The sequence below is a fragment of the Taurulus bubalis genome (genome assembly GCF_910589615.1).
Source record: "Taurulus bubalis genome assembly, chromosome: 8".
In the NCBI taxonomy this organism is placed as follows: Eukaryota; Metazoa; Chordata; class Actinopteri; order Perciformes; family Cottidae; genus Taurulus; species Taurulus bubalis.
Window position 1 is genome coordinate 6,701,943 of NC_136596.1, and position 26,041 is coordinate 6,727,983.

General features: G+C 41.8%; 2 protein-coding genes across 2 annotated transcripts; one reads left to right on the forward strand and one right to left on the reverse strand.

Moving 5' to 3' along the window:
• Positions 1-701: 701 nt before the first annotated feature.
• On the forward strand, positions 702-22,904 carry pgm5 (phosphoglucomutase 5; the record flags this gene model as incomplete). Its single annotated transcript, XM_079222719.1, has 11 exons — positions 702-959; positions 2,805-2,967; positions 3,085-3,231; positions 3,322-3,447; positions 3,552-3,742; positions 4,697-4,851; positions 12,420-12,535; positions 15,647-15,782; positions 16,475-16,658; positions 19,844-19,981; positions 22,015-22,904. 11 exons carry the CDS (start codon positions 702-704, stop codon positions 22,102-22,104), a joined length of 1,704 nt encoding a protein of 567 aa, XP_079078845.1. The 3' UTR covers positions 22,105-22,904.
• A 1,880-nt stretch (positions 22,905-24,784) lies between these two features.
• On the reverse strand, positions 24,785-25,775 carry LOC306739687 (transmembrane protein 252-like; the record flags this gene model as incomplete). The annotated part of the gene is made up of 2 exons (XM_079221729.1): positions 24,785-25,043; positions 25,507-25,775. The coding sequence occupies 2 exons, from the start codon at positions 25,773-25,775 to the stop codon at positions 24,785-24,787; spliced, it is 528 nt and encodes a 175-aa protein (XP_079077855.1).
• Between the last annotated feature and the right edge of the window lie 266 nt (positions 25,776-26,041).

Consider the following 26,041-nt stretch of genomic DNA (forward strand, 5'->3'; position numbering starts at 1 on the left):
CTGCTCGTGTAACAGCAAATACATGCAATGTCACTGATTCGATTCCTTTAAAGCTCCACTAACATATGCAAAGATCCTGCAAGACAGATGAGATAACTGTAGACCCTTGAAACAAAAGGAGCTTCCAATGAAAAATAAAAAGTTAAAGAGTCATTTATAACCCCCCTATGTGTGACTACAGTCCCGGATTACGCCTTCATACCGGGCAGTGTGGACGGCACAGGCACGAGCAGTGTCCGGTTGCAGAAAGGGTCCCGACACAATTCCCCTCCACCATCAGTCAACGGTCTATTTTTGGCCAGAGGCTTAGCTGATTGTGGGCCTTGAAGATTCTGGCCCTCCCTGCTTTTTTTTTTTTTTTGCTCTTGTAGTCAGTTGTTCAGGCTTATTAGGAAAAGAGGGGAGTTGTCTAACAGCTAGAGGAGAGTTTTTGCTGAATGCTACTGAGGCGTCCACACACATTGCCGGGGGGGATTTCTTTCTGTCTGGGTGTTTCCCTTCATCCCTGCGTGGGTCACTGCTGTCACTGCTCCACTCCCTCGGCAGGGACGCAGCAACTGTGCCTTCAACTTCACAGGCCCACGAGGTCCACCTCCGTGCTGCCAACGAGGCTGCTTTTTTTTTTTTACTCTCTGTGGTCGGGAACCAGCAGAAGCGAACTCCAGTAAAGTGACCCGCTCGCTGGGTCCTGCAGAGGAAGGATGGAGACGAGCCCCATCCCGGTGGTGACGGTCCAAACCGCGCCCTTCGACGACCAGCGGCCCGGCACCAACGGGCTGCGGAGGAAGACGACGGTGTTCGAGGGGAAGAAGAACTACCTGCAGAACTACATCCAGAGCGTGCTGTCCTCCATCGACCTGCGGGACCGGCAGGGCTGCACCATGGTGGTGGGCAGCGACGGCCGCTACTTCAGCCGAGCTGCCACCGAGGTGATAGTGCAGATGGCAGCTGCCAATGGGGTAAGGACCAAGGAGGGGGGGTGACCCACAGGCCTGACATGGGCCCACTGTGTCTGGGGAGCATTTGTTCCAATATATCAACATACTTGTAACCCTCCCAACTATGTACAAGTCTGGCATTTTTGCTGAGTAAAAGAAGTTAACGTTAAATTGAACATAAGAGTTGTTACAGGGAAATGAATCCACATGTGATTGTATAGCTGTTTATCACTGCAATGAAGAAAAGGGAATTGATTAAACTTCCTGAACATGTTCTACCATACAGTAAGAAGTAATCACATGTTGTATTCAGGGTGCTCATGTGTCTCCCCCCCCCCCCCCCCCCCCCCCTAATATTTCCCTTTTTCTTGTCAGATACTATATGTATATGTGTCTTCAAGTCTTTAAAACAAAAAAAGTAAAGTCTGAGAAGTGGAAAATCCCTCTTTCATTGAAATGCTCTCAACTCATACAGACAATCACCTCAACTTTGTATTAAGGGGTCAAAAAGAAAGAAAGGGAAGCATTGATGTAACCTATGAAAGAACAGCGATTAGGTGACCTGTAACTCATTAGGCTGAGAACTGCTCTCAGTAGATTGTTCCACAACTTCTGAAAAAAACCTATGCCACTTATTTGGATTTTAAAATTAAAATTGTACAATTGCGTCACGTTAATTCACATCTTGCATTGCATAGTTAGTCATCGTCTGCTTTAGCATCACAATCTTATCTCCCACTATCGCGTTAGCTCATCCTCACACAGACATGAGCGCTTCACTTTAGGGGAAAAGTAATAATCCGCGGTATTGACACACGCACACCCGTCCAAAATGAGTGTGAACTCTCAAGTGTCGGCGGCAGATAAACGAAAATAGGAAGACCGAGTGGGAGCGACAGAGGGGAGGAAAATCCCCGCAGCTCATTTTAAAACGCTTGCTCTGAGATCTTTGTGATTGGTTTGGACAGGCTCCAAAGGAAAATCTGAAGGGAATATAATTTGTTTTTGAGATCAGTCTGTTTTTTTTTCTTCTGCTGGCCCAGCCAAGTGTCTCTTGATGTCGGCCTTATCAGCACTTCCATCCATCCTGCTCTATTTTCCTGCCGACGTATGTCCCCCCTCCCTCCCCCTCTCTCGCTGTTCCACCTCTCCAGGGCCAAAGCTCATGCTTTGGGGGATCCCCTGTCATATGGCATTGAACCAAAAGTCAGGCAACACTTGCAGATGACCCGCCCAATGCATAGACTATCTCTCTTACACTGGTTACTGAATTCAATGGGATCATAGTGGGAAATAATTGATCACTTTACACATCAATTAGGTCCTTCATTGCACACGATGCTATTCTGTCTAAATGTATTTTGAAGAGAACGTATCTCAGTGTATAGTCCCTCACTTTCCTTGTCTTTTCTTTATATACACAAGCAGCATGCCGGATGTTGGGAGGATACACTGACGTCGGGAGAATAAATTCCTCTCCAGTGAGGATACTTTTATTTAGAATGGCTGATATGCAGGAGAATTATGGGATGCTGGTGGTATTACCGCTTTAAAAGTAGCATACAAATTATAAATAGAGAGTGCAGCTCTGTTATTTAGGCACCCTCTTGAGGCAGATCATTTTGCTTTTTTAAAGCTGCCTGTCACTTAGTCACCTGTAGAATGATGCAGTGCTTTGAGCCCGTGTTGCTTTTAGATCCAGTTGGACCCATGGGCTCTTTTACACTTGTTTATAGGTCAGCGTAGTTTGTTTTTTTTCCTTCTAGATTTTGTGTCACATCTTCTTGGAAAACATTATAACAATATGTGACTGCCTGGATGGATGTGCGGCTGACGTTGCTCCTATTTAAAATCGGCTCTGTGCAGATTGGTCGACTGGTAATCGGTCACAACGGCCTCCTGTCCACCCCAGCTGTTTCCTGCATCATCAGGAAGATCAAGGCCATTGGCGGGATCATTCTCACAGCGAGTCACAACCCCGGAGGCCCCGCTGGAGACTTTGGAGTCAAGTTCAATGTGGCAAATGGAGGTGAGCGCTTGTTTTCTGATTCTCCCAGTTGGTCAGGGATGTTTATTTTCTTCTTTTTTACTAGACAAAAATGACGGTTACCACATATTAACGTATGTCTGTCTTCGCGTGGTATAGGCCCATCTTCGGACACAGTGATGGAGAGGATCTACCAGGTGAGCCGGACGCTCGAGGAGTATGCAATCTGCCCCGATCTCAGCATTGACCTGTCCAGGCTGGGAAGACAAGAATTTGACCTGGAGAACAAGTTCAAACCTTTCAGAGGTACAACACTCACTCGCTGTTTTCGTCTTTCTTAAATACATACAAGCGTTGCCATCCGGTGCTAAGGATCTCTTCTCTGTCTTCTTCTAGTGGAGATCGTAGACTCAGTTGAGGTCTATCTACAGCTGCTGAGAAACATCTTTGACTTCAGTGCCATTAAAAGTCTTCTCACGGGACCAGATCAGCTCAAGATACACATAGATGCCATGAACGGAGGTCAGACAATTCCTCCTCTACCTTACCTTGCCCCTGAGCTGTTGGAAATGTTACAGAGACTAAACTGTTGCTGTCTTTTCTCCTCCCCTCATGCTGTGCTACAGTGATGGGCCCCTATGTGCGCAGGATCCTGTGTGATGAGTTGGGAGCTCCCGCTAACTCTGCTGTCAACTGTGTCCCCCTGGAGGACTTTGGTGGTACACCTCCAGAGCCCAACCTGACCTATGCCACCTCTCTGGTCGACGCCATGAAAGGAGGGGACTTTGGCTTTGGAGCTGCATTTGATGCAGACGGGGTGAGACATTGTATTTGTACCGTCTTGAAACATGTCTGGAGGGGTTTTTAATGCCATTTTAATGCTTTTATATGTCACGTGTCAAAGTTACTTTGTTTTCTTGTAGTAGTGTAGGAACAAATCCCCAAAAGGGGTAAAACAAAGTACAACCATGTTCTTTGATAACTGTGAACTATTATGATTTCTGGTACCGATCGTGACTAAATCAGTGTCATTAGACTCCACCCATAGATACCAGAGAGAGCCTTATTTATTTTGTATTTGTTATTGTTTGCCCATTGATAACAGGAAGACAAGAAATGGGGCTGAATAATTCTGTATCCACAATGATCCAACAAGCAGCTCACTTTTTCCACCATGTCATCCAATAGTCATTTCTATGGCACACACACACACACACACACACACACACACACACACACACACACACACACACCCTTGACTGAGTGAATTAGCTTTGCATCAGGAGAATTATGTCATATCTGCTCTGTTTCTCCCACCAGGATCGCTGTCTTCACAGTCATTAGCACCAGCGGTTGTAGTCTTACTGAGTGAAGGTTTCTTTTTTTGGACTCGCTGTTACATAATACCGAAACTAATATCTTCCCTACTTGAAAGAGTAATTGGGATTGTTGGAAAAAGGTTTTCAATTATTTGTGGCGAACATTTGTCTTTACAGCACAACTACAAATCCAACCGTAACCCAATGGTTATGCTTTGCGACTGTTAGCTGAATAGATTTACAGTCATAATGTATTTAATTTGTGTATTATATGCAGAATTATTAGGACAACAAAGGAGTCTGTGAAATAAGCTAGTTAGTTTTGGTCTCTTCATCATATGAGAAGATCAGCAGCCTTATTCTCTGTCAAGTTTAGGTTCACTTTATTACACTCAAAACTCAAAACTACACTCACTTTCTATTGTATTGTATTGTCCTGTGCTGTTTGTCAGGACCGGTACATGATCCTCGGAGAAAACGGCTTCTTTGTGAACCCGGCAGACTCGGTGGCCGTCATGGCCGCCAACCTCTCCACCATCCCGTACTTCAGGCAGATGGGAGTCAAGGGCTTTGCCAGGAGTATGGCCACCAGCACGGCCCTCGACAGGTACAACACACACTAACGCATGCACACACACACTCAGTAGGTCCAAAGAGTCCCAAGGTTAAAAAGGGACCAGAGTCTGATTGATTTGCAGCCTTTGACAGTGAAATCAGACCAACGTTTTGACTCCACTGTGTTCTTAATCAGAGTCGAAGTGGACAAAGACATAGGGCAAACACATATAGAGCAAACCTAGACTAGGTGTACAATTGTCATTGGATAATTGGTCAAACAGGATTTCAAATCTATTGGACAATAGACATTTGAGGGGTTTTGCCTGCTCTTGTCACACTACCACGACCTTGCTCCTGCAGCAGCCCAATCTCTAATAAAGACTCACCCACTAGGAATAAGACTGTGAGATCACATAACACCGCCCCCCCCACACACACTTACACATTTACTCACTGCCTATAAATATTGTCCGTTATGTAAGACTAGAGGCGAGCAAGAGGGTGCTGAGTGAGAGGATGTGATCATCCAGGAGGAGGGATCCCAGCACCCCAGTGAGGGTTCAACAGAGTGCTGCTCAGTGGAAATGTGTCATTTCTTATGATGAGGGAACCAGAAAAGATTTAGTGTTCATGCAATTTTCAGTTTACTCCATAAAAACTGTGTATTTATGAAGTGTTTCAGTTAAAAAACTATTTCTTTTTCTGAATTTGCGGTGAATTAAATAGAAAGCCAATAAGGGTCTCATATCTGAAGAATATAAAAAAGAAGAATGTGTGTGTGTGTGTGTGTGTGTGTGTGTGTGTGTGTGTGTGTGTGTGTGTGTGTGTGTGTGTGTGTGTGTGTGTGTGTGTGTGTGTGTGTAAAACTGAATGTGGTGCCGTCAGTTCATTCCTCACAGTTTCCTTGAGTCTTGGCAAAGAGTCTGTGGCAGCGGGCATTGCTGTCAGTCACGTTGTCTTTTTTAATCCAAGTGGGGCGAGCCAACATGTCAAATGTCAAAATTCGACACAGTGGCTTTAATGTCAGGGGAAATGGTTGAATAAGAAAAATGTTATTCACTCTCTAGTCAAATATTTGACTGCACATTTTCAGTAAATTACTGAATTGAAGTGCATTTTTAGCACTGGCAGACATTAAGGAAGTGACCTCACTGCCAATCCCGATCTCTCTGGGTTTGACAGTTACAAGTAAAGCTTAGATATGTGAAGTAGGATGTTACATCACAGAATTATTGGTAGAGACTCCTACACCCCAACCCTGCTCTTCGCCTGAGGCTGTGTCTTATGATGCTGAACCGTAATGATCCCAATGAAGAGCTGCGTGAAAGTTTTGCTCATAATGGCTCCCATGTCAGCCTCGCCTCATCACTCTGACTCTCACATACACACGCACACCCACACACTAACTGTAGATAAAATGGCCTTTTCATCATTTACGCCAAAAAATATCTCCTTTATCTCTCTGTGTCTATTTTCTCAGCATTTGGCCTTTTTTGTATTGATAAAAGCCTCAATTTAATTTCCTGGAATCTCGGCTGTGCAATCTCCTGAGAAGTAGAATTACCTTACAGTGTGATGTCTCTTACAGATAATACCCTAAACTACAGATAATAGCATGCTCTGGGCTTTCTGAAGAGCGTTGTCAGAAATAAATTGCATTATATAAGATTCTCCTATTTTATTTCCTTGTTAAACCCAATATTCTCCGGCATACTCTCGGGTATGTGGGCTTATGCAAAGCACGGCTACCTATTCAATAAGCATTTAACTGATAGTTACTGGCCTCAGAGCAGGACAGGGTCACTTTGTTCAGCTTCATAACCACCACTTAAGCTCCTAATGTAACACCGTTGCCTCTGGAAGCAGAATGTCGAAGTACTTTGCGGGGTGGTGTCGGACCCTGGAGTCGGCCCAAGTGTAGGCCTTTTTAGGAGAGCGAGTGGCCCTTGTGTGTGTCTGTATGCAGAGTGTTTAGACTGAGCAGCCCTCCCTGCCGTGTGTGTTTATGCATAGTCAAGCAAACTGTGTTATAAAAGCCTTGATACATTTATCGGTTTATGGACTGTATGCAGTTGTGTGTGTGTCCAGAGGGAATACGGTAAAACGACAGAGACAAGGAGGGTGCATTCGGATTCAGATGGTAACAGGTACAGGTGTATCATCTTGGTTAAGCTGAGGCTGTCTGAGTGCGTTGTGTCTCTCTGTGCAAATACAATAAGTCAAGGCTGATACAGAGAGGGAGGGAGGGAGGAAGGGGTCGGAGGAAGAGAAGGCGGGGAGGGGAAACTTCGGTAAAGGAAACATCTGCCTCTCCATGAACCATCCCAGGGATGGGAGGACGTAGGGAGAAGAGAGGGCTGAGCGACTGGTGAGCCTCTTGTTCTGAATCGTTGATTAGCACGGTGGAGTAGAGGGGTCAAATGTTAAACGCTGTAGTGTAGCTGAGCTGTTTTTTTATTGTTTGATATTTCTGTTGTGCTGGTTACTATGACCAAGATCAAATCAAAAGACTGTATTGTTTTGCACATCTGCCAATGCTTAGGCCCTTGTAAGACATGGATGTGCTACAACTACAGGGTGGGCTTTTTATGGATCCATGTTCATCCTACGGGACCATTTAGTATTGTGGTTTTTGTATAGTGTTTGTCATGTACTGTCCCGAGGAAAGATCCCATACATGTCCACATTCCTCGAGCAGAGATGGTCACGGATGGTACCAGGACGGCTACAGCTACGCAACAAAGACGTATGTGAATGTCACCTGAAAGCCACCGACATTGACACCAATACTTGGGAAGCCCCTGTAAAAGGAAGAAATCCAAAGAGGTCAGCTTTGAAGAACAGCAGCTGCTTCAAAAGGACAAGATGAGGACAAGATGAGGGCTGTAGAGGTGCAAAAAGCCCATTTGAAAGGCCGGCCATCCCCTAAACTTGTGACAGTAGCAGAAGGACTAGCACTCCTGTGTGGGACTTTAAAGTGAAGAGGCTCTGCTCCAGCACCACCGTGGGCAACCAAGAGCTCTCATCCAATCTTGAGAGGAACAGGATGACTCCAAGGAAAAGAAACCAAGGAATGATAAACTCAATAGATTGACCAGACCAGTTTTGGTAGGCCTGGACTTGTGTCCCCGTTGCTGCGGTTTAGTTCATTTGTAGAGCTGAAAAGCTGAGCACTATAAAAAAAAGAAAACTACCAAGAAAGAATTAGAAATGCTGTCATCTGGTTCACATTTTGTATTATTATACACCAATATTTTGATAGGAAGCAGGGTGCCGAATGTAGCCAAATAAAATATTGACCCATCAAGCACATTTCTCCCCTCTGATATAATATTATTAGATGAAGATGTATTTTTGACACAGTTTTGGAAAAGCCCATAAAATAGTTTTAAAAGAATGTCAGAAAGATATTTTGATACTGATCACACAAAATAATATAGGTAGCAGCTATGACCATTTACAGAAATCCTCTCAACTTTGATTAAAGTTCTTCACTTTTTAGGATTTTCAGTTTTGGCCACCATGGCAACATCTGCAGGGTATTCATTTCAGTGTTTTGGTGAAGTCCAGTGAAGGTTCCTGGTTCAGGTCAAGAAGAATATTTCAAGCCCAAGTAAAGCTCCAGCGTGCTGCACTTTTTGTCTGTATGCCAGCCTAAAGCTTTTAAGTTCAGGCTGAGCTCTCTTCAGTGGGGGAGGTGAGGAGAGAGGGCACTGGATGCTATGTTTGGTAAAATATCAAGCCAAGGCCAAAAGCTGGCAATATTTCACTCGCCAGATTCTTCATACACCATGTTATGTTGGCCGTGTACGTGCTCTGAAACTTTACTCCTTTCTATATCCTGATAAATACAAGATAGAGCCGGAGAGAAAACTAAAGAGATATTGGTTGATACGTGTATACATGAGTGTATTTACTGTCTGTGAAGTCATACTGTAGGTGTGTGTGTGTGTGTCAGTCTGGTGTAAGTTTGTAACCCTGAGCTGTGAGCCCAGAGTGTTAGGATGATGGAAGGTGGTCATAGCTGTTCATGAAATCTCCTTCACCCCATTCTCATGAAGACCTTTTCCATCTCTGATCAATTTCATTTCATCAGACAGACAGGAGAGGTCTTGCAGAAAGTCATTTTTTGTGGTCCTAGTAGCCTCATCTCTCGCTGCAGTGATTTTGATTTGATTTATGGATAAAGAAGACAGAACAAGCCATGGGATAACATGTAAAGAACCCTTCTTTCCAACGTGGTCCCCGATTCAACAAAACATAACATGCACAGAATCTGTAAAACGATAAGCAACAAAACCAACGACCAACAGAAATTAGATTGTCAACTTTATCCTAGTATTTTCCTTTTCTTCACAATCTATATGCCCGAAAATCATTCACAAACGGGCCCTCCTTCTTGTATTTGTTACATGCATTCTGTTATCTAGATAGAAGATAATCCATTTTATCTTGCACATCCTGCATCTTGTTATTTAGTGTGCTTTTTATTGCTATATCAAACTGTCTTGTTTTGCAATACAGAAACTTAAGTTTAAGGTGTAAGGCGCTCTTTAAAAGTGTTCTTGAATCATAGAGAGAAATGCACCAGGCATCTTGCAAGATAGATTTAGAGTCACAAAAGTCATGATCTTCGCTCAACATGAGATTTACTGCACGGTAACTGATGTACACCACCGGAAGAGATACATTAATTTTCAAAACTTTGTTAAATTCATTTTGATTTGGCACATTTGTTGACAATGGTATTGTCGTTCTACCAGTGTGAAAAATTGGACATCAACAGACCTTAAAGCCTTCCAGTTGAGAGGTCACACCTACACACGGGGGGATTACAGCCATAAATAGAAATCTTCCAAGATTATTCCCCGAGGCTGCCAGCATTTTTCTGTTTTGGCAAAGCCTGTGAAGAGAGAGGCAGAACCCTCTGATCCTGGTCGGCCTGAAACAGTGTACTGTATCTCAATACATATGCTTGTGTTTGAGTATGATTGTATGGATTTGCCTCCATTTCTTGAGTTCAAAAGGAAGCTTATTCTAGTGGATCTGAAACCAGACTGGGATTCTGTTTGACAAATGCCGTGATCGTTGATTGTGCTTGTTTCCCCTGAGTTTGTGTTTTAGTGGCTTAACGCTGTTTTTCGGTTAAAACTCAACTGGTGCAAATTTCTCACGTTGTTTTGCCCCGACACTCTTGCAACACAAATGGAGCTGCTGGGGTCAGTTTCAGTGCTTATGTTGGCCGTGTACGTGCCATCTAAAACGTCACAGGCCAGAGTTTCTGTTTTCTTTTAGGAATGCCAGGTTTTCCGTTCCAGCTCTCGCTTCCCCCAGAGGGGAATGAAGTTGGTTACTCTTATTTGGTATTCCATCCCATTCTCATGTAAACAACTGTGCTGGGCACTGATGAGTTTATTTATGCGCATGATGGTTGTGTGCACATGTAAGACCACTTAAAAACATTGAAACCCACCCGCATCTGCATATATTGCACTGTGAATTCCAACAGCATACCACAGTTAAGTATTTTGAGATCGACAGATCTACATGTTTATTTCTTAGTGAGCAACAACAACTTTTTTGCATTGAATATTTATCCTAGCCATTCTTAGCTGAGTCCTGGGAATTGTGTTTACATTTCTCAGCAGTTACTGAGTAGGTGTGGGTGATGTGGTCGAGGAGTGATGCTTGGGGATTGGGCAGAGCACTGGGTCTTCTTTGTTGCACACTAAATATCTCTGCAAGCAACTTAACTTTCATAATACAATATTATACAGATTGCCTTTCACAAAGACACAATAGATATTCTCATGCAGAGTGGGTTTTGTCACTTTTTCTGAAAAGATGAAACATTTTAGTTTGGTTCTCTGTTCATAATCTAAGATACATGGGAATATATTACTACACTGAACAGTAACAATACGAGAGCCTCATTTTAATAATGACAAAGCAATGATTATTCTGCTCACATTCAACAACTACAGCTCCCATGTAGTCAGGATTCAGAAATACTGAGGGGAAATTCTTCCGGTGAAACCTCACCCCCATTTTCTGACTTACCACCAAATAAATTGCAATACACAACAGTCAAAATAAGGTTTCAACGTTTTTTTTCCCCCAAACTGACTTGTATTCTTATTACGCCTAAAAGCAGTGCCATTTAAACTTGCATGAAGAGATTGTTGGGCCAATGCTGGGCGGCAAAAATAAGTAACACAAAGACAACACAAACACATCACCTTTATCCAGTTGACATGACCACTTTGTTAGCTATGATGATACATGCTCACTTCTTTTTTAGCTCCTGAGGAAAGTATCCTGTTCAATGCTCCGCTATGTTCAGCAGCTAGTCGCTAACGTTGTCTTCCAGGACGTTTGGTGCTGAGTAGATAGCGTCCACTAGGTTTATCTGAGCTTTTTTGTTGTTGCTGAAAACAGCTGCATGCTGCTGCTGGACACTATTACCACGTTACGAGTGAACCAAAACAGTTGCGAGTCGTCAACTGAAAACAATGAGATGGAAGTTGCTGAAATGCTTCGTAGAGCTGAGGGAGACTGCAGGGCCCTATATGCATAACTCTCAGTGAAACTCCTTTCACATCCAAAAGGTTATTTGAACCCTTACAGATATGGGTTATTAAAAAGCTTGTCAGTTTTAGTAAATACACCGTGTATACTTTGCGCATGTAGCTGTAGAATGTGAATTCTACCAAAGGTCAGTGAAACCTTCGGATTCCAGAAACAGCCATTAGGACATGACCTTGGTGTCCTTAACTGTCGCTACGACCTTGCCCTGCTTTGACTCTGTGCCAGTGGCTGACTCACATGTTATTACTGAATGTCAATTGTCATGGTTGTTGTGATTATAATGAGTTTAGTTTAGAATATGGACCAATAAACAAATGAAAAGCTTTTTAGTTGATGCAAGTGGAACCGAGGCCAGCTAGAAGAGGAGGCGGGACTCTGGCTCCATGTCGAAGTGCCAGGATCTAATTATTTTAATCGCTGCTGATTTTGTTTATTATTCGATATTACGTTATTTTATTTCCATTTTATCCAAATGTGTCAGCTCTCTTTCTCAAAATGTACTGGTTTGTATTGTAATAATATTACTGTAACTCCGTTGTATTCAGCCAGATACTTTTCTACATTTTCTCTGACAAGTTTTATTAGACTTTCCCTTTGCCCTTTTCCCCTCGTCTGATTCTTTGCGATGCCTCTCCTCTCACACATTGCACTGTCTTCACCTTTATCCCTCCCTGGGACCCCCACACACACACACACACACACACACACACACACACACACACACACACACACACACACACACACACTCGCTCTGCTTCTCTCCCCAATGCGAGTCCATGGCTCAGGTTCAAAGCAAACATTGGCTAAAAGGTTAACTCACTTTGTTCTTGCTGCCTTTGCCTTATTAAGTTATTGGATGAGCTGCTGGAAGATTACACTTGTCATACAACATTTGGTTTGGTTTATTTCTAAAGGTCAGAGGATTGTTTATATCTCTGTATCAGAACTGAGAAAGGCTGGCGTTAGATATTAGAGATAAATACATTGTGTGTGTGCATACTAGCTTTGTTTCCCTCTGTATGTTCGTAGGGTTGCCAAGGCCATGAAACTGGCGCTGTATGAGACTCCCACGGGCTGGAGGTACTTCGGGAACCTGATGGATTCTGGGCGTTGTTCCCTCTGCGGGGAGGAGAGTTTTGGGACAGGTATGATCTCTTCTGCTCCTCACACTCACAATCCAAACAACACATACAGACAATGCTCCGTGACATCGGAACAGAAAGCCAATGAATACAGATACAAAGCAGGAGTAGCCTTTTAGCTCGTGTGGAGAAGGTCACTGATTCAAATCCCCGGACCTGTTTGGAAAATGTGAGTGGGTGTGCGACTGAGAAATCCCCTCCCCTCAGCAGCAACTGTTGCTGAGGTTCCTGCAAACAAGGCAGTCGCTAGAAGACTGCACTAACTGTGAGGGGCTCGCTGAAACACAAGTGTGAGCTGACAACCGTCTCTCCAAATTAAAGGGAAAGTTTATGATACATTGGATCTTATTGTTGTAGTTTTAGCCATTTTTCATATTGGTTATGAGAACACTTTAATCAGTTATTTCAGGGAATTTGGGAATATCAGTGACACCACTATAATGAAGTCCAATGGGCCAACAAGATACAAGCGGTCGGAGGACCGGACAGTGTGTTACTGGATGTTTAGATGCCGGCGTTAGTTATGTTTAAGATGCTGTGGGACCAGAAAGGTTTGAAGTGGAGCCATGGGTTTAAAAGTTTATCAGATTACATAATACTGCACAGCGGTTTGAATAGAGACAGGATTTTACAACTCTGGAAAGTTACAAAGGTGGAAATCATTTGATCCTTCAGGAATGGGCCCAACACGGCTCATTGCCTAATGATGTTGCATTGCGTTGCTGGAAAAGTTGAGCCAGGTTCAACTTTTTCGCGGTGGCACTTTTGTCACAGCACACCTGCAGCGGCAACGTGGTCTCAATGAAATGAATATGAGACAGATTTTCTAAACCACTTTGTTTTGGGATCAAACTGAAAGTGAAAACAGATGAAATGTAATAACCCCTTATTGTACAGCAAAAAACAGTCCAGTCCAGTTTATTTATATATCCTCAAATCACAAATTGTACAGTATATGACACCTTCTACCCTCTGGTCAAAGTTGAACCAGGAAGTGGTGCTGTAAACCACGATGTTGACAAATAACTATTTGTGTTATAATTTCAATACTTTTACCGTTTGCTTTTGTTTTATCCTCAAAAATAAGTTTGTTTAAAACCTGCATCATCTTTTTTCCACACACTCAGCAGCCTGTCCCAGGGCTCGGGTTGTAAGCAATGCATCCTGACTGCCTGTAGCTCCAGTCAGAGCCATGTAATAGATGTGAGGGCTGTGACCCTGACTGCATGTGTAAATAATCCCCATTCTTCTGCTATAAAAGGAGACGGGCCTCCCTGAATGACTGCAACATGAGGACAGGCCTCCAGTGGCAATTTCTGTGAATGTAGACGCACACATACACCTTCAGAAAATATAAACAATGTGCACGCACACATAATACACATTATCTACAGCTGTTTTAATTTCACTTTTATCTTCCGCTTTTTTACATTTTCTCGAGTTTTCCTCTTCTCTCTGACATTCATTCTTCATTCATCCTTTTAATCGGAGATCATGTCTCACTCTTAAAAACCGAGGGAACAAGGGAGAAGTCAAATTTTAGTAGGTATGAACAAGATTGAAGAAAAGCTGGAACAAGGGAGGGGGGGGGGGACGAGTTGGGAGAGTCCAAATATGAGAAGTATTGACGAGGAAGAAAATAAATGGAAGGAGCAGAGAGCACGGAGGACTATGGGAGCTTACTCGTTGTCTACCCATGTAAGGCCAAAAGCTCAGCCAGAGTCCTGCGTAGTAAATCATCAGAGCTGTACACCACTCCTGTTCTTTACTGTGTACGTTTGCTGTGTTTGGGAGGTTTTGTGATAGTTGCCAGACAATTACGGTTTTATGTCTTTGGAAAAAACAATAGCAACATACAAAATGTTTTGTGTATATTATTTCTTTAAAACACTAAAATCTGAAAAAACACTCAAATCAGTCTCCCCAAAAACATTGGGATATCGATAGCTCTGACTTTAGAACTTCCTTGTTGCAGCATTACACTGTTTAATAAGCGTCATTGTAACTTTATTTGAACAAGATTAACAGTACAGAGAAACATTTAACGGTGCCGTAGGAAACGTTCTATTTGTTCTTTGATGGTATGAAAATCTCGCTCTGTGTCAGAGAGTGAGATAAAAGTAGACAGGCAGTGAGACAGGGATTAAATAATGACAACTGTCAGTTTCCTAACAGCTGTATACTGCTAGAGGAAGAAAGTACACTTCTTGTTGTCAGTGTTTGGTGGAGAAAACCAAAGCGAAGAATTGTTTCTGCTATAAAACAGACATAATGATACCTTCATGTCCTTCTCATGAAATAAATGTGCATGTAGCTTAAAATGACACCCAACCGTTGAGTTTGTGTTCTGCTCCAAGCTCTGCCGCGGAAACATTACCAACATATTCCATCTTATTAAAATGTCAAAGTGCCCCCTTAACAGATACCTTTACTGTGCAGCTGTTTTCAAGAACAGAGTGATAGCTCCCCAGTGAAGGAGGCTGATCAAGGGTGTGAAAACTCCTCTGTCGGTGTGTGTGTGTGTGTGTGTGTGTGTGTGTGTGTGTGTGTGTGTGTGTGTGTGTGTGTGTGTGTGTGTGTGTGTGTGTTTTAGGGTGGGCAGCAGGAGACATTTTTTTGTGTGGGGATGTTTGGTTCATCTCCAAGCACAAGCACTCTCCCTGACCTTTTGTTACATATGGTGGAGTTGAATACTAAGCTAAATCCGACTACCGTTTTACATTTGGCTTAGCTTAGCTTAGTTTAGCATAAAGATGAGAAACAGGGTGAAAGCAGCTAGCTTGGCTCTGTACAAAGGAGAAAAATAAATAGTAGCCTACCAGCCTCTAAATCTCACTAAGTACTGTAATGCATATTCGTGCTCGGCTAAAATAAGGGGCGGCCTACGATGTTCTCATAATTTCTGGCACATAATCTGTTCTGGAAGTCTGTATACTATTAATACACATAAAGAAATCAAACGTAAATATGTGAGAAAAAAAAGATAGCTTAGCTAAACCAAAAAACATAAATTACACCAGAGTCAGAAGTGTTTTTGAGTCCTGAATTAATTTCCACAAGGCGTGAGAAGTCTATTAAGAGTTGTCGTATTGTATTGTTTTCTTTCTCCTCCAGGTTCAGACCACATTCGTGAGAAAGATGGTCTGTGGTCGGTGTTGGTGTGGTTGTCCATCCTAGCCGCCAGGAAACAGGGTGTGGAGCAGATCATCAGAGAACACTGGGCCAAGTTTGGACGTAACTACTTCTGCAGGTAATCAGCTGAATAAGTTCTTTGAATATGGAGCTGTGCTTTCTTAATGCATTCGGTGAGGGATTTATTTTTTCCCCTATCATTCGTCTCTTTATTGGTCTACCTACATTGTTACTTTCTTTGTTTGAATCATTATTGAATTGATCTCAATCAACAAGCCCTGAGATTGACTTAGCTTTTCCCAAAAGTCTCAATCCTTTGTATCCCGAGCAACGCCAAATATGTCTCCAAGGCCTTCACCTTCGTCCATTTCTCTTCCAGTCCTCTTCCTCTTCCAGTCAGTTGTTCTTATTTTAACCTCTCCCCTGTGACAGGCAAAGATGGTTCCTGCAGTCAATGTTCCCACTGACAGTTGCTGCAGCTTTTCATGTTCCCACAGAGAGCGTTTTCAATTTGATGTAGATTTCCCACAACAGGAAGATGGAGAGCCCATACAGGACAGGCCAAGGACCAGATCCCCAAAAAGTCCACAAAACACAAACAGCTGTCATCATTTGAAGGAAAATCAACAAATCACTCTGATAACCCTTGTCTCGTGCAGTTTAGGGCCATTTTAAGTAAAAGCAAGGCTGTAAAAATGTATGTTTATCTAAGACAAATCATTTTCCTGAAAACGTTCCCTTTTCTGTGTATGGTGGGAGTGTGAGTGACCTACTAAGCATCTATGTGTTTGTGTTGTTGGTTCTTGTCAGGTTTGATTACGAAGCCCTGGAACCGCGCTCAGCCTTTTACCTGATGAGGGATCTGGAATCAGTCATCTCAGACAAAGCATTCACCAGCCAGAAGTTTGCCGTGGGAGACCACGTATACAGCGTGGAGAGGGCCGACAACTTCGAGTACATCGACCCTGTGGATGGAACAGTGGCTCGAAACCAGGTCAGTCTGGGATGAGAGTGGGAAGGTAGAACATGGAAAATTAAAGTTAAAAGTCAAATTAGAGAAGTGGAAAAGGAGTATTTTCATAATACATACAGTACAGATAGACTTAACAGTGATATTTTAGCCGCTAGAATTGAGATATATTTCTAGAACTCAAATCTAGATGTACTTATGTCTTATTTTCTTTGTGTAGAAAAGTAAAAAAAAACGGTCATTCGGTTGTCAGGTCTACCCGAAAGCATCTTAAACACACACACACACACACACACACACACACACACACACACACACACACACACACACACACACACACCATCTCTGTGCTCCCTTTCAAACACACGTACTCACTCGTCATCCTCTTGTGAGCTAGACCACCCACTAAGCTTCAATGTTGTCTCATTAGAGAGGTTCCATGTTTGGACATGAGAGTATATCATTAATTTAAAACCATAAACATATGCATAAACACATAACATACAGCACATATCCACACACACTGATAAGTCCCCCAGCCATATAACCTCCTCTCTCCCTCCCCCTCACAGTCTGTGAGGTTTACCCAGCTGACCCTCTCGGTTCTGCCCAGAAATGTGTGGAAACTCATTCCTGGCGTCGACACTTCTTAGCCTCTGCTCCGCCTAATACCACATACACACATATACGGTGCACTTTGGTGTAAGCGCTGTCCGTCAGTTGTCCCTGTGCACAAGTGTGAACACATGCATACACCTGCATGGCCTTCACATGTTCACACTTGTGTTTGTCGGAAAAGTGGTGCCTACAATCCGTCCGTCCACTTCCCCTTATGTACCTTAACAGCAATAGAGGTTTCACTGTCCCAATGTGAATACTTCTCTGTGTTGCCATGGTTACAGCAGCTCCACAGCTAGTTAGTCAGTCACCCCAAAATGTGATTTAACCTCAGAGGCAAATCCTCAGCATCCCAGTCGCCCCAGTGTGTATTATTACAGTACAGCACACATTCCTGCTAGGACAGAATTATATCAGCTGTCGTCTCACTTGCAGTCTCTCCACTGCAAGTGTGTTTAAAGGGGGGGCAAGTTGGCACATAAACGCACACACACACACACACACACACACACACACACACACACACACACACACACACACACACACAAAGCATGGGGGATTTGCACAGCAGTGGCATGGCAGCCTTTTGTAGTTGACTGCTGAACTAATTCTGCATTGTCTGCATATCAGACAGATAGTGGATGAATATAAATCATTGCCATAAAACCTATATAATACCTAAATGCAGACACTGCACTTTTGGAAAATGCAGTAGGCCTGTGTACCAACAATTTTTATTTTTTTTAAGTTAGAAATATTTAGTTTAGCTCATTTGCGGTTATGGAAGTTAAACGTATCTGTTAGGTGTCTGTCTGTATACTATTTATATTTATATTGAAATCATTCCAAAACAAACATTTATATGTGAATAAAAAGACAAAATAACATAAGTTACACTCGAGTCAGAGGCTGATATTACTGCGATTTGCTAATTAAGCTAGCTACACTTAGCAAGAGTTTAGCTGTGTGTGTGTGTTTTTTAAAGACTATGGCTTCATTAGTTAATAACTGCACTAACAAACTGAAAAAGATTTAAGTTTATAAAATATATATTTTCCATATACAGGAAACAGCCAAGGAAAATGGACAAGTAAATGTAGTTTTAGGGTTAGCTAAGGCTAGCCGTGGCTTTCTCACCCTTGTTATGTATTAAAACAGATCAAATTCAGGTCAAATGTACTGCATTTTGCCTTTGTATGACTAAATAAATGGAAAGAGACAGACATACACACACTGTGGCTGGTATGCACTCCACTCAAGGAACTCTGAACTTTACAGCGGACATGGTTTTTAACAGGCATTAGTCAGCCTCCTGATAACTGCTCCTCTATTGTTAGAAATGAGCTGACACACTCACAAATAGAAAGACAGACAGGCAGGCGGACGGACATCTTTCATTATCACCGTCTCTCCTCACCTGGACTCTGACATGGTACACTCCTGAGCTAAACTCATTATGAGGACGGGTTTACTTGACTTTTATTAAGACTATAAGTCTATAAACTATGAAGCTGAGTCCCAGTTTGAAGAGGAGTACTAGTCTGTCATGGGGTCACTGTCATACTGGGGCAGTACACCCACTTGACTTTCTAATCCTATAATAGTTTGTTAAATTCTTCTGTACTATACTAAGAATAAACAACACATCATGTGTGAATATCAAGATGCATAGCAGCCTACATTTCTTTAACTTTATGATGGTATGAATGTTTTGACAACACTTCTTTGGACAATTACTGTCAGCCAAGTTGAGTAAAAAGTGTCTATAAAGTGTGTTTTATTAAAGCACTTGGGATATTTTACTTATTTATGCTCCTTGCTTTGTCTCAAAACACATTGCTGTCTTTTCCCCGAGCTCCAATGGAATAAGGGAAGCGGCACGGTGGAATTTAGGACAGATAAAAGTCATCACACATCCATTAGTCAAAGAGTCTTATCTTGCTTACGTCAGCTAGCAAGAGTTGTGGTTGGTTACCCCAATGCAACACTATCCTGTTTCTCTTGAAAACAGAGATGTTGAGTTCAGAAGAGTTCAGTAGATTCTACTGTTAACTCTCTGAACTTAACCTCAACTGTGAAATTGTTCTCCGGTGTCAGAATTTGAAGGAAACTGTGTAAAAACATCCTCTGAGCTCCCAAACCAAATCAATGTGGGGCTGTAGTTTATAAAGTTTCTTGGAATTCCACTGAACACTAGCAGTAGTTATGACCTTCCATAACTTTAAAGACATTACTGTGGGGGGGAACAAGGATTCCTACGGTCCCAACAAATCACATCATGACATCTAGTGGATGTTTGTAGTTACTGCACATAAAATAATTATTATCATATTAACAGTATTGCCAATTTGCATTATTGAACAATGATTTATGATCATATTTGAATTATAGGAGCGTATACACTTTCAATACATCGGATACTAAAACATTTGTATAGTGGGATGAAGCTCATGGTTTTTTATCAAGTAATATGTAGAATTAGGTTCTACATATAATTTAGTAAGCAGTGCTTATAGGATTATGTTAGACAATGTCCATTCAAAAACAAACAACACAATTGATAATGTGAACATTGTTCTGTATATTTCTAGGGTTTAAGGATCGTCTTCACCGATGCGTCCCGCCTAGTGTTTCGGATGAGCGGGAGCGGTGGAGGGACAGGTGCCACCATCCGCATTTACGCAGAGAGCTTCGAGAGAGACCCCGAGAGACACAACAGAGAGACACAGGTACAGAAACAGTGGGGTTGTGTGTCTGATCTGTGTCGGTGTGTGAGTGAGACTCTGAGACAGAGATTCTGAATGTTTGTGCACATAAAGGCGTTGTCACCTGACAATGGCATGACCTAAAATCCCTCATCCAAAATGATTCTTTTGTTATGCAGTATTCTGCCACTCTAGTCCCCATAAAAAAAGATAGTATAAAATCTTTATTGAATGACATGAGACAGTAGCAGAAGTAATGTATTATGATGACAGTGCTCTTGTCTGTATATATTATATTCTGTAGACTATAGAGACCGGATATAAGATACATAATAGATTCACATCTGGCACACCATTCTTTGAGTGATGGGATACATTTCAGATTCCTATTGCTAAATATTTAAAACTACATGAATGAAAACTGCCACACACAACCAATCATTTCGCCTGCTTTTGTTCAGCTGGCATCATTTTTGCATTAAATAGCCTTTTTTTCTCCTCCACACTATTAATTCCCATAATCATTTCTCTGGTATTAACCCCCCCAGAAGCCATTTGAGTTGACGTGTAATTTTGATCAGTGGTTCGCATTGAATTGAACAACAAGAATAAATTCCACAGATTTGTGCAGATACTGCGGCGGTAATACGGCCTAAGCTGTGAAATGCCATCTAATTGACCTATAGGCTTTGGAGTGATTAGCAACACTAGCTTATTGTGTGGTTATGGATGTTGGGATAGGTAGTGTACTTTAACCATACCCAGGGGTTGTAAAGATGCAGTCATGATGGCGCGACAGCCTCATTTAGGTTTGGCCACCGAACCGGCCAGCGTCATCAAACATGCGTGCTTACTGAGGTTAATGACCCTTTGTGCCCTTCTTTCTACAAGTCAAAAGACAGCCAAGGATGTCCTCAGCTTGCTAACTTGAGCATCAAAGTTTGCATTTGAGCATTACCATAATTCCAAATTAACTCAGGGTGTAAGAATGTAAAACATATGGGAGAGCACACATTATTAAACTCTTCCTCTATTAACTGATTAAACTTCAAAGTGATACCACAAAGTCAAATTGTAGATCCCCCACTTCTAATTTCAGGAAAAGTGGATCCATTCATCAAGTATTAATCACCTATCGATGAGTTACACTTAAACACAGCTGAACGGTTTTAGTTGCCACATTTTAGTCAGTAAAACGTATTGTTTCAGCCCGTCATTACATTCCCCTCGTCCGCGTTATGTGACTTACACGTAACCCTTGGGCAATCTATCATTAATTAATGTTAGATCATAAATGTAATTCGTAATCATTCTGCCCCTTATCCGACGCACATAAATCATCAGACACGACGTACATGATTAGACAACATGCCCGCGAGGTTGAAAGCGCTCCAAATACTTTTATATACGGCTTGTGTGTGTTTGTATTCGACCCACAAGACACAGCAACTCCTCACAGTTTGTATACTATACTATACGACGGTATACTATATGGTATACCAATATATATATATGGTGTGTGTGATGTATTCCATCACACAACCCTGTGCGATGAAGGGTTAAAAACAAAAATGTTTGAATGAATCATCTCGAGCAAGTAACAAGAACTGGCTGACAAACAAATCCAATGGCTCTTGACATCCTAGTCGAAACAGTTTTCACAGGGAAATCTGTCTATGGGTTTATCTGCACCGTGTTTTTAGGCCCCAAACTCACATGACGTCTACCGTGTGTGTGCTGTGATGCACGACAAAACGGAGACAAGGTCTGCTCAAAGATGTACTCATTAACCACTGGAACTTAGTGTGAGAGCCTCGATATATATATATATATATATAGTTTTTGATTTGATACACAATGGATGGATATCTTCTGTAAAAAAACTAATTATGTAACCAAATTATCCAAAAGAAAGTTGTGCAAAGGTGCAACATAATACAATCAATGTAGTACAAAAATACAGAGAGACAATTCATTAAAAGACTCCCCCAAAAAAAGTTATACATTGGCATCTTTATCTTTGCTGAAAACATGTTGTGATGTGTTCTTCACTGCAGGTGGTGCTGGGTCCTCTCATCGCCATCGCCCTGAAGATCTCCAACGTCCATGAGAGGACAGGGCGCCGTGGCCCTAACATCATCACATGAGCCACCAGAGCAACACACAGTCACATGCACATACACACACACACACGCACACGCACATACATACATGCATCTACCCGCTCACACAGACAAATAAAATAACTTTTCCCGTACTTCTTTGTCATTTAAAAAAAATCCCTTCTCTGTAGCTTCATGGTCATTTATTCTACTTTTTTCTTCAAATGGTGACTAAACTGAGGGTGCTTATCTCTCAAAAAGAAAGCGCAGTGTTTGAATAATCGATAACGTAGAATATTTAGTTTCCAAACCATGCAGGCTATTTAATTATTTCCATGAATAAATAATGCAAAAGACAGCAAACCTATTATGAATGTGCAGACTGACTGTTAATGTTTGTGGCTTGCCGTTATAAAGACTTATTGAGTAAGGGAGCCTGAGATATTTTTTGTATTCACCGTGCTGTTCTTGTATAACAGTGCAGTGTTTGCTTGTCATATTGCTTGTACCTGTCCTCTCATATATGTCATTTGTTTCAACCATGTAATGCAGGGTTAATCAAACTTTTGTCCATGTGTAAAATAAAATAGGCATTGCATCACAACTAATATATCAGCGAATTGACTTACAGTTAGTTTATGTTTGATATGAATTAATGCATATCTCGCTTTGAATAGTGGGAATTTATCAGACTTGTGTTTACTACCTAGGGAGAGGTTTTTCAAAAATGTAAAATAACGAAATAGCAAATGAGGCCAAAGGTAATTAAAAATAAACATATTTTAGATTTGTTTGCTGATCTGGCTTTCGCTTTAATTTGTCAGTTCAGGCCTTTGGGAATGACATATAACTATATTTGAATATACTATTATTATGCTTTTTTTTTTATCCAAATAAACTTTTTTTGTGTGTGGTATTTGCTTTTTTTAATTGAAACAGACAGGTCTGATGGGGACAAATACAAATACATCAGTGTGAGATATGTTGCCCTTAGGCATTCCGGGATTTTAATTAAACATATTCTTCATAATTAGGAGCACCATGTTGTGCTGACACTATATATCATGTGGCGATTAAACATCCTTATGGAAAAGGCTTTTGTTTATCGAGCACAGCATCGGCTTTTGAGACGACTGTAAGATATGTAGAAGCTGTGTTAAGATAAGAAATGAAGACTGCTGATCTTTATACGGCTTATAAGACGTAGAGAGCAGGAACTCATAAACACACTGATTGCTGTCATTATGAGTTGAGGATATGCCAGTGGATATCCTCAAGGATGTCTTCACTCAGCCAGCCAGACATGACCTGTCAGCCATTACAGGTTATTGCCCCATCCAACTGTTCTATTATGTCAGGGGTTGTTTCTGAGGTTGGACGAGGATCAATGCCAGTTTATCAATGTGTCGCTAAGAAGGCGGTTCACGCTTTGCCTGAAATTGTTCATGTGTCAGAGACAAGTGTCTAATAGGTATACTAATTAATCTTTTGAAGTACTCGGTAATTAAAACGGTGCCAACAACCACCCCTTCTTTTATTTCTAATGTGCATGAACATGAACGACACAGTTGAATTGTTGCTCCATCGTTATCTTTATTGTGGTGAACTTTTCAACTGCGCTGTGAGGTGTGCTTGAGAGAAAACCCATAATGTATAAAAAGTTATGTTAGGACATCATGGTGTCTTTGTGTATACAGGTGTCAAACACAGTAATCGTGTACAAATTCACCACGGACTGAGAAGACTCGTTTGCCTTACAAGTCTCTGGGTCGACGTCCGTATATGCAATCATTAGACATATATCTGTTGTCTGTCCTCCATGTGGAGACAGATTTGACAGAAAGCTGTCATGTTTCTGCTCCAGCTACTAAGAATAGTCTGCACATGGAATTTAAATTGATGAGTCTATTTAAGTATAATTTTTTGTTTTAATATTATTTTTGTCCGGGGACTTTCCTAGTAAATAAAATGCTGTATAACAACACATAAATAAAATAATGTAACTTATAGGACATTGTGTTGGCCGATATGTTTCTCAGATGTTGTCCATGCAATCCTAATAACCCTGGTTAAATTCTGAATATGCTTCAAATAAATGAAGTGTTGGTTTGACCTACTTTTAAATTAGATAAAGCTGCCTGTTTTTTTTTACTTTTAAAAAGTAATTTATGAAACATTATTATTTTAAAGTTTGAATTTATAATGCAGAATAAAGTCTCACAATGGTTGGCTTTATATTGGAAAATAAATATATTGAACACAAGCTAAGCGACTTCATATTTATATTTCCATAATACAAATAACCCTAAAACAGGGTTAGCCACATTAACTCAAATACAAATAGCAGTATTATACTTTCAATAATTTAATAGTGTACAAATTGGAGATACAGTGCGGCTAAAAGTAATCGCTGCATTCAGACCTTTGTGGATCCAGCTGGATTACTACTGTCTAAGCAGCAACTCAAACGTGAAGCTCATCCTTACTCTATTTGAGCAACAAACAACACCAAACCACAGTTTGACCTCTTTTCAGACCCCTGAGCTGGGGTCAGCACTGAGAGGTCGGGGTGAAGACTGGTGCCAGCATGTCTCTGTGGTCCTTCATTGAGTAGCCAAGCAGTACAATCATATTTAAAAAAAGGCATATCCCATTCTTCTGGAACTCTCTGTCTTATCCATTCCTGCTTGTCCCTCAGTCATTTCGGCAAAAACTTGTCCTTCCTTCAGTGTCCCGGCAAGGGCCCCCTCCGCTCCTCTGCATCCACCTCTCCCTGCTGAATGCGCTCCACCTGACTGTATGGAGGAGGCTGCTCCCAGCTCCATGTGCAGTCCGGTGCGTCCGAGCTGCCCCGGCTGTACAGAGGAGGAGCGAGGCCCATCGCCACATCCACCCCCTCAACCACGACCTCAAGCTCACGGTCTGGAGCAGGACTCTGCTGGCTGCCCTGGGACTCCTCGTACGATGGAGGGAAGGAGCACGGTCTGCAGAGGAAAATAGATACAATACAATAGTTTAATAGTTTTATTTTACTGGGACAACGTCTATTGATCAACCTAGCACTCATCCCTGGCCAGATGTCAGAAACACACCCTAGAATAGTAGTTGAAAAGACATTTGGGATACCTAAGAGAAATTATATTTGTATTGACTTTTGATTCCAAAACATTTTCCTGTGGTGCACAAAGTTTTCTGGAGAGAGTTACTTGATTACTTTGATATTTGTTTCACTTGCGATAGTTATTATTTTTGCAACAGTAATTCAATTAAATAGAAGGGGAAAACATTGTTTTGTTTAAATGAAGTAATTACCTTAACATTGTTTATGTTTGTGCTCTGATTCTTTTTTTAATAATTCTCTTTAAATTCTTTTTCTATTATTCTTCATTATTTTTTTCCCACTATTATTCTGATTCCCTCTTTTTAAAGTGGCCCAGGCGGTGTTACCTGTCAATAGTGTAGACCCGGAGGTGGCGTTCATGTCGTCGTCTCTGGTACATCTTGCTCTTCATGCTGTGGCAGATGGTCCAGAAGACTCCGATGAGCACAACCAGGATGCCAAACACAACCATGACGTAGGCAGAGATGAACGTCAGAGTGCAGTGGTACTGCTCTGTCTGCTGGGACACAAGGTAGGCCCCGATGCAGGTCAACGCAAATCCTGCACCGGGCAACACCATGCGGGCCAGGGACCACAGCTGCTTCCTCACATTCATGATCATTTAACTCACTTGTTGTTTCTTTATTGGAGTTTCCAGTTGCCCTGTCCCTCTTCTTCCAGAACACTGATAGAGAGAGAGACACTGGTATCCGGCAGGAGGTACTCAAGTGTTTTTATAGGTTGGTCTCTGTAACACCTGTTGATGTAGCATTGTAGACCTGCCTGAACATAAATAAATCCTTCAACCAGGTTTAAGTACCAACAAGAGTGGCTGCAGTTGAAGGTGTGTGCTAGTCTTCAGACATTGGGGGAGGCGGCTGG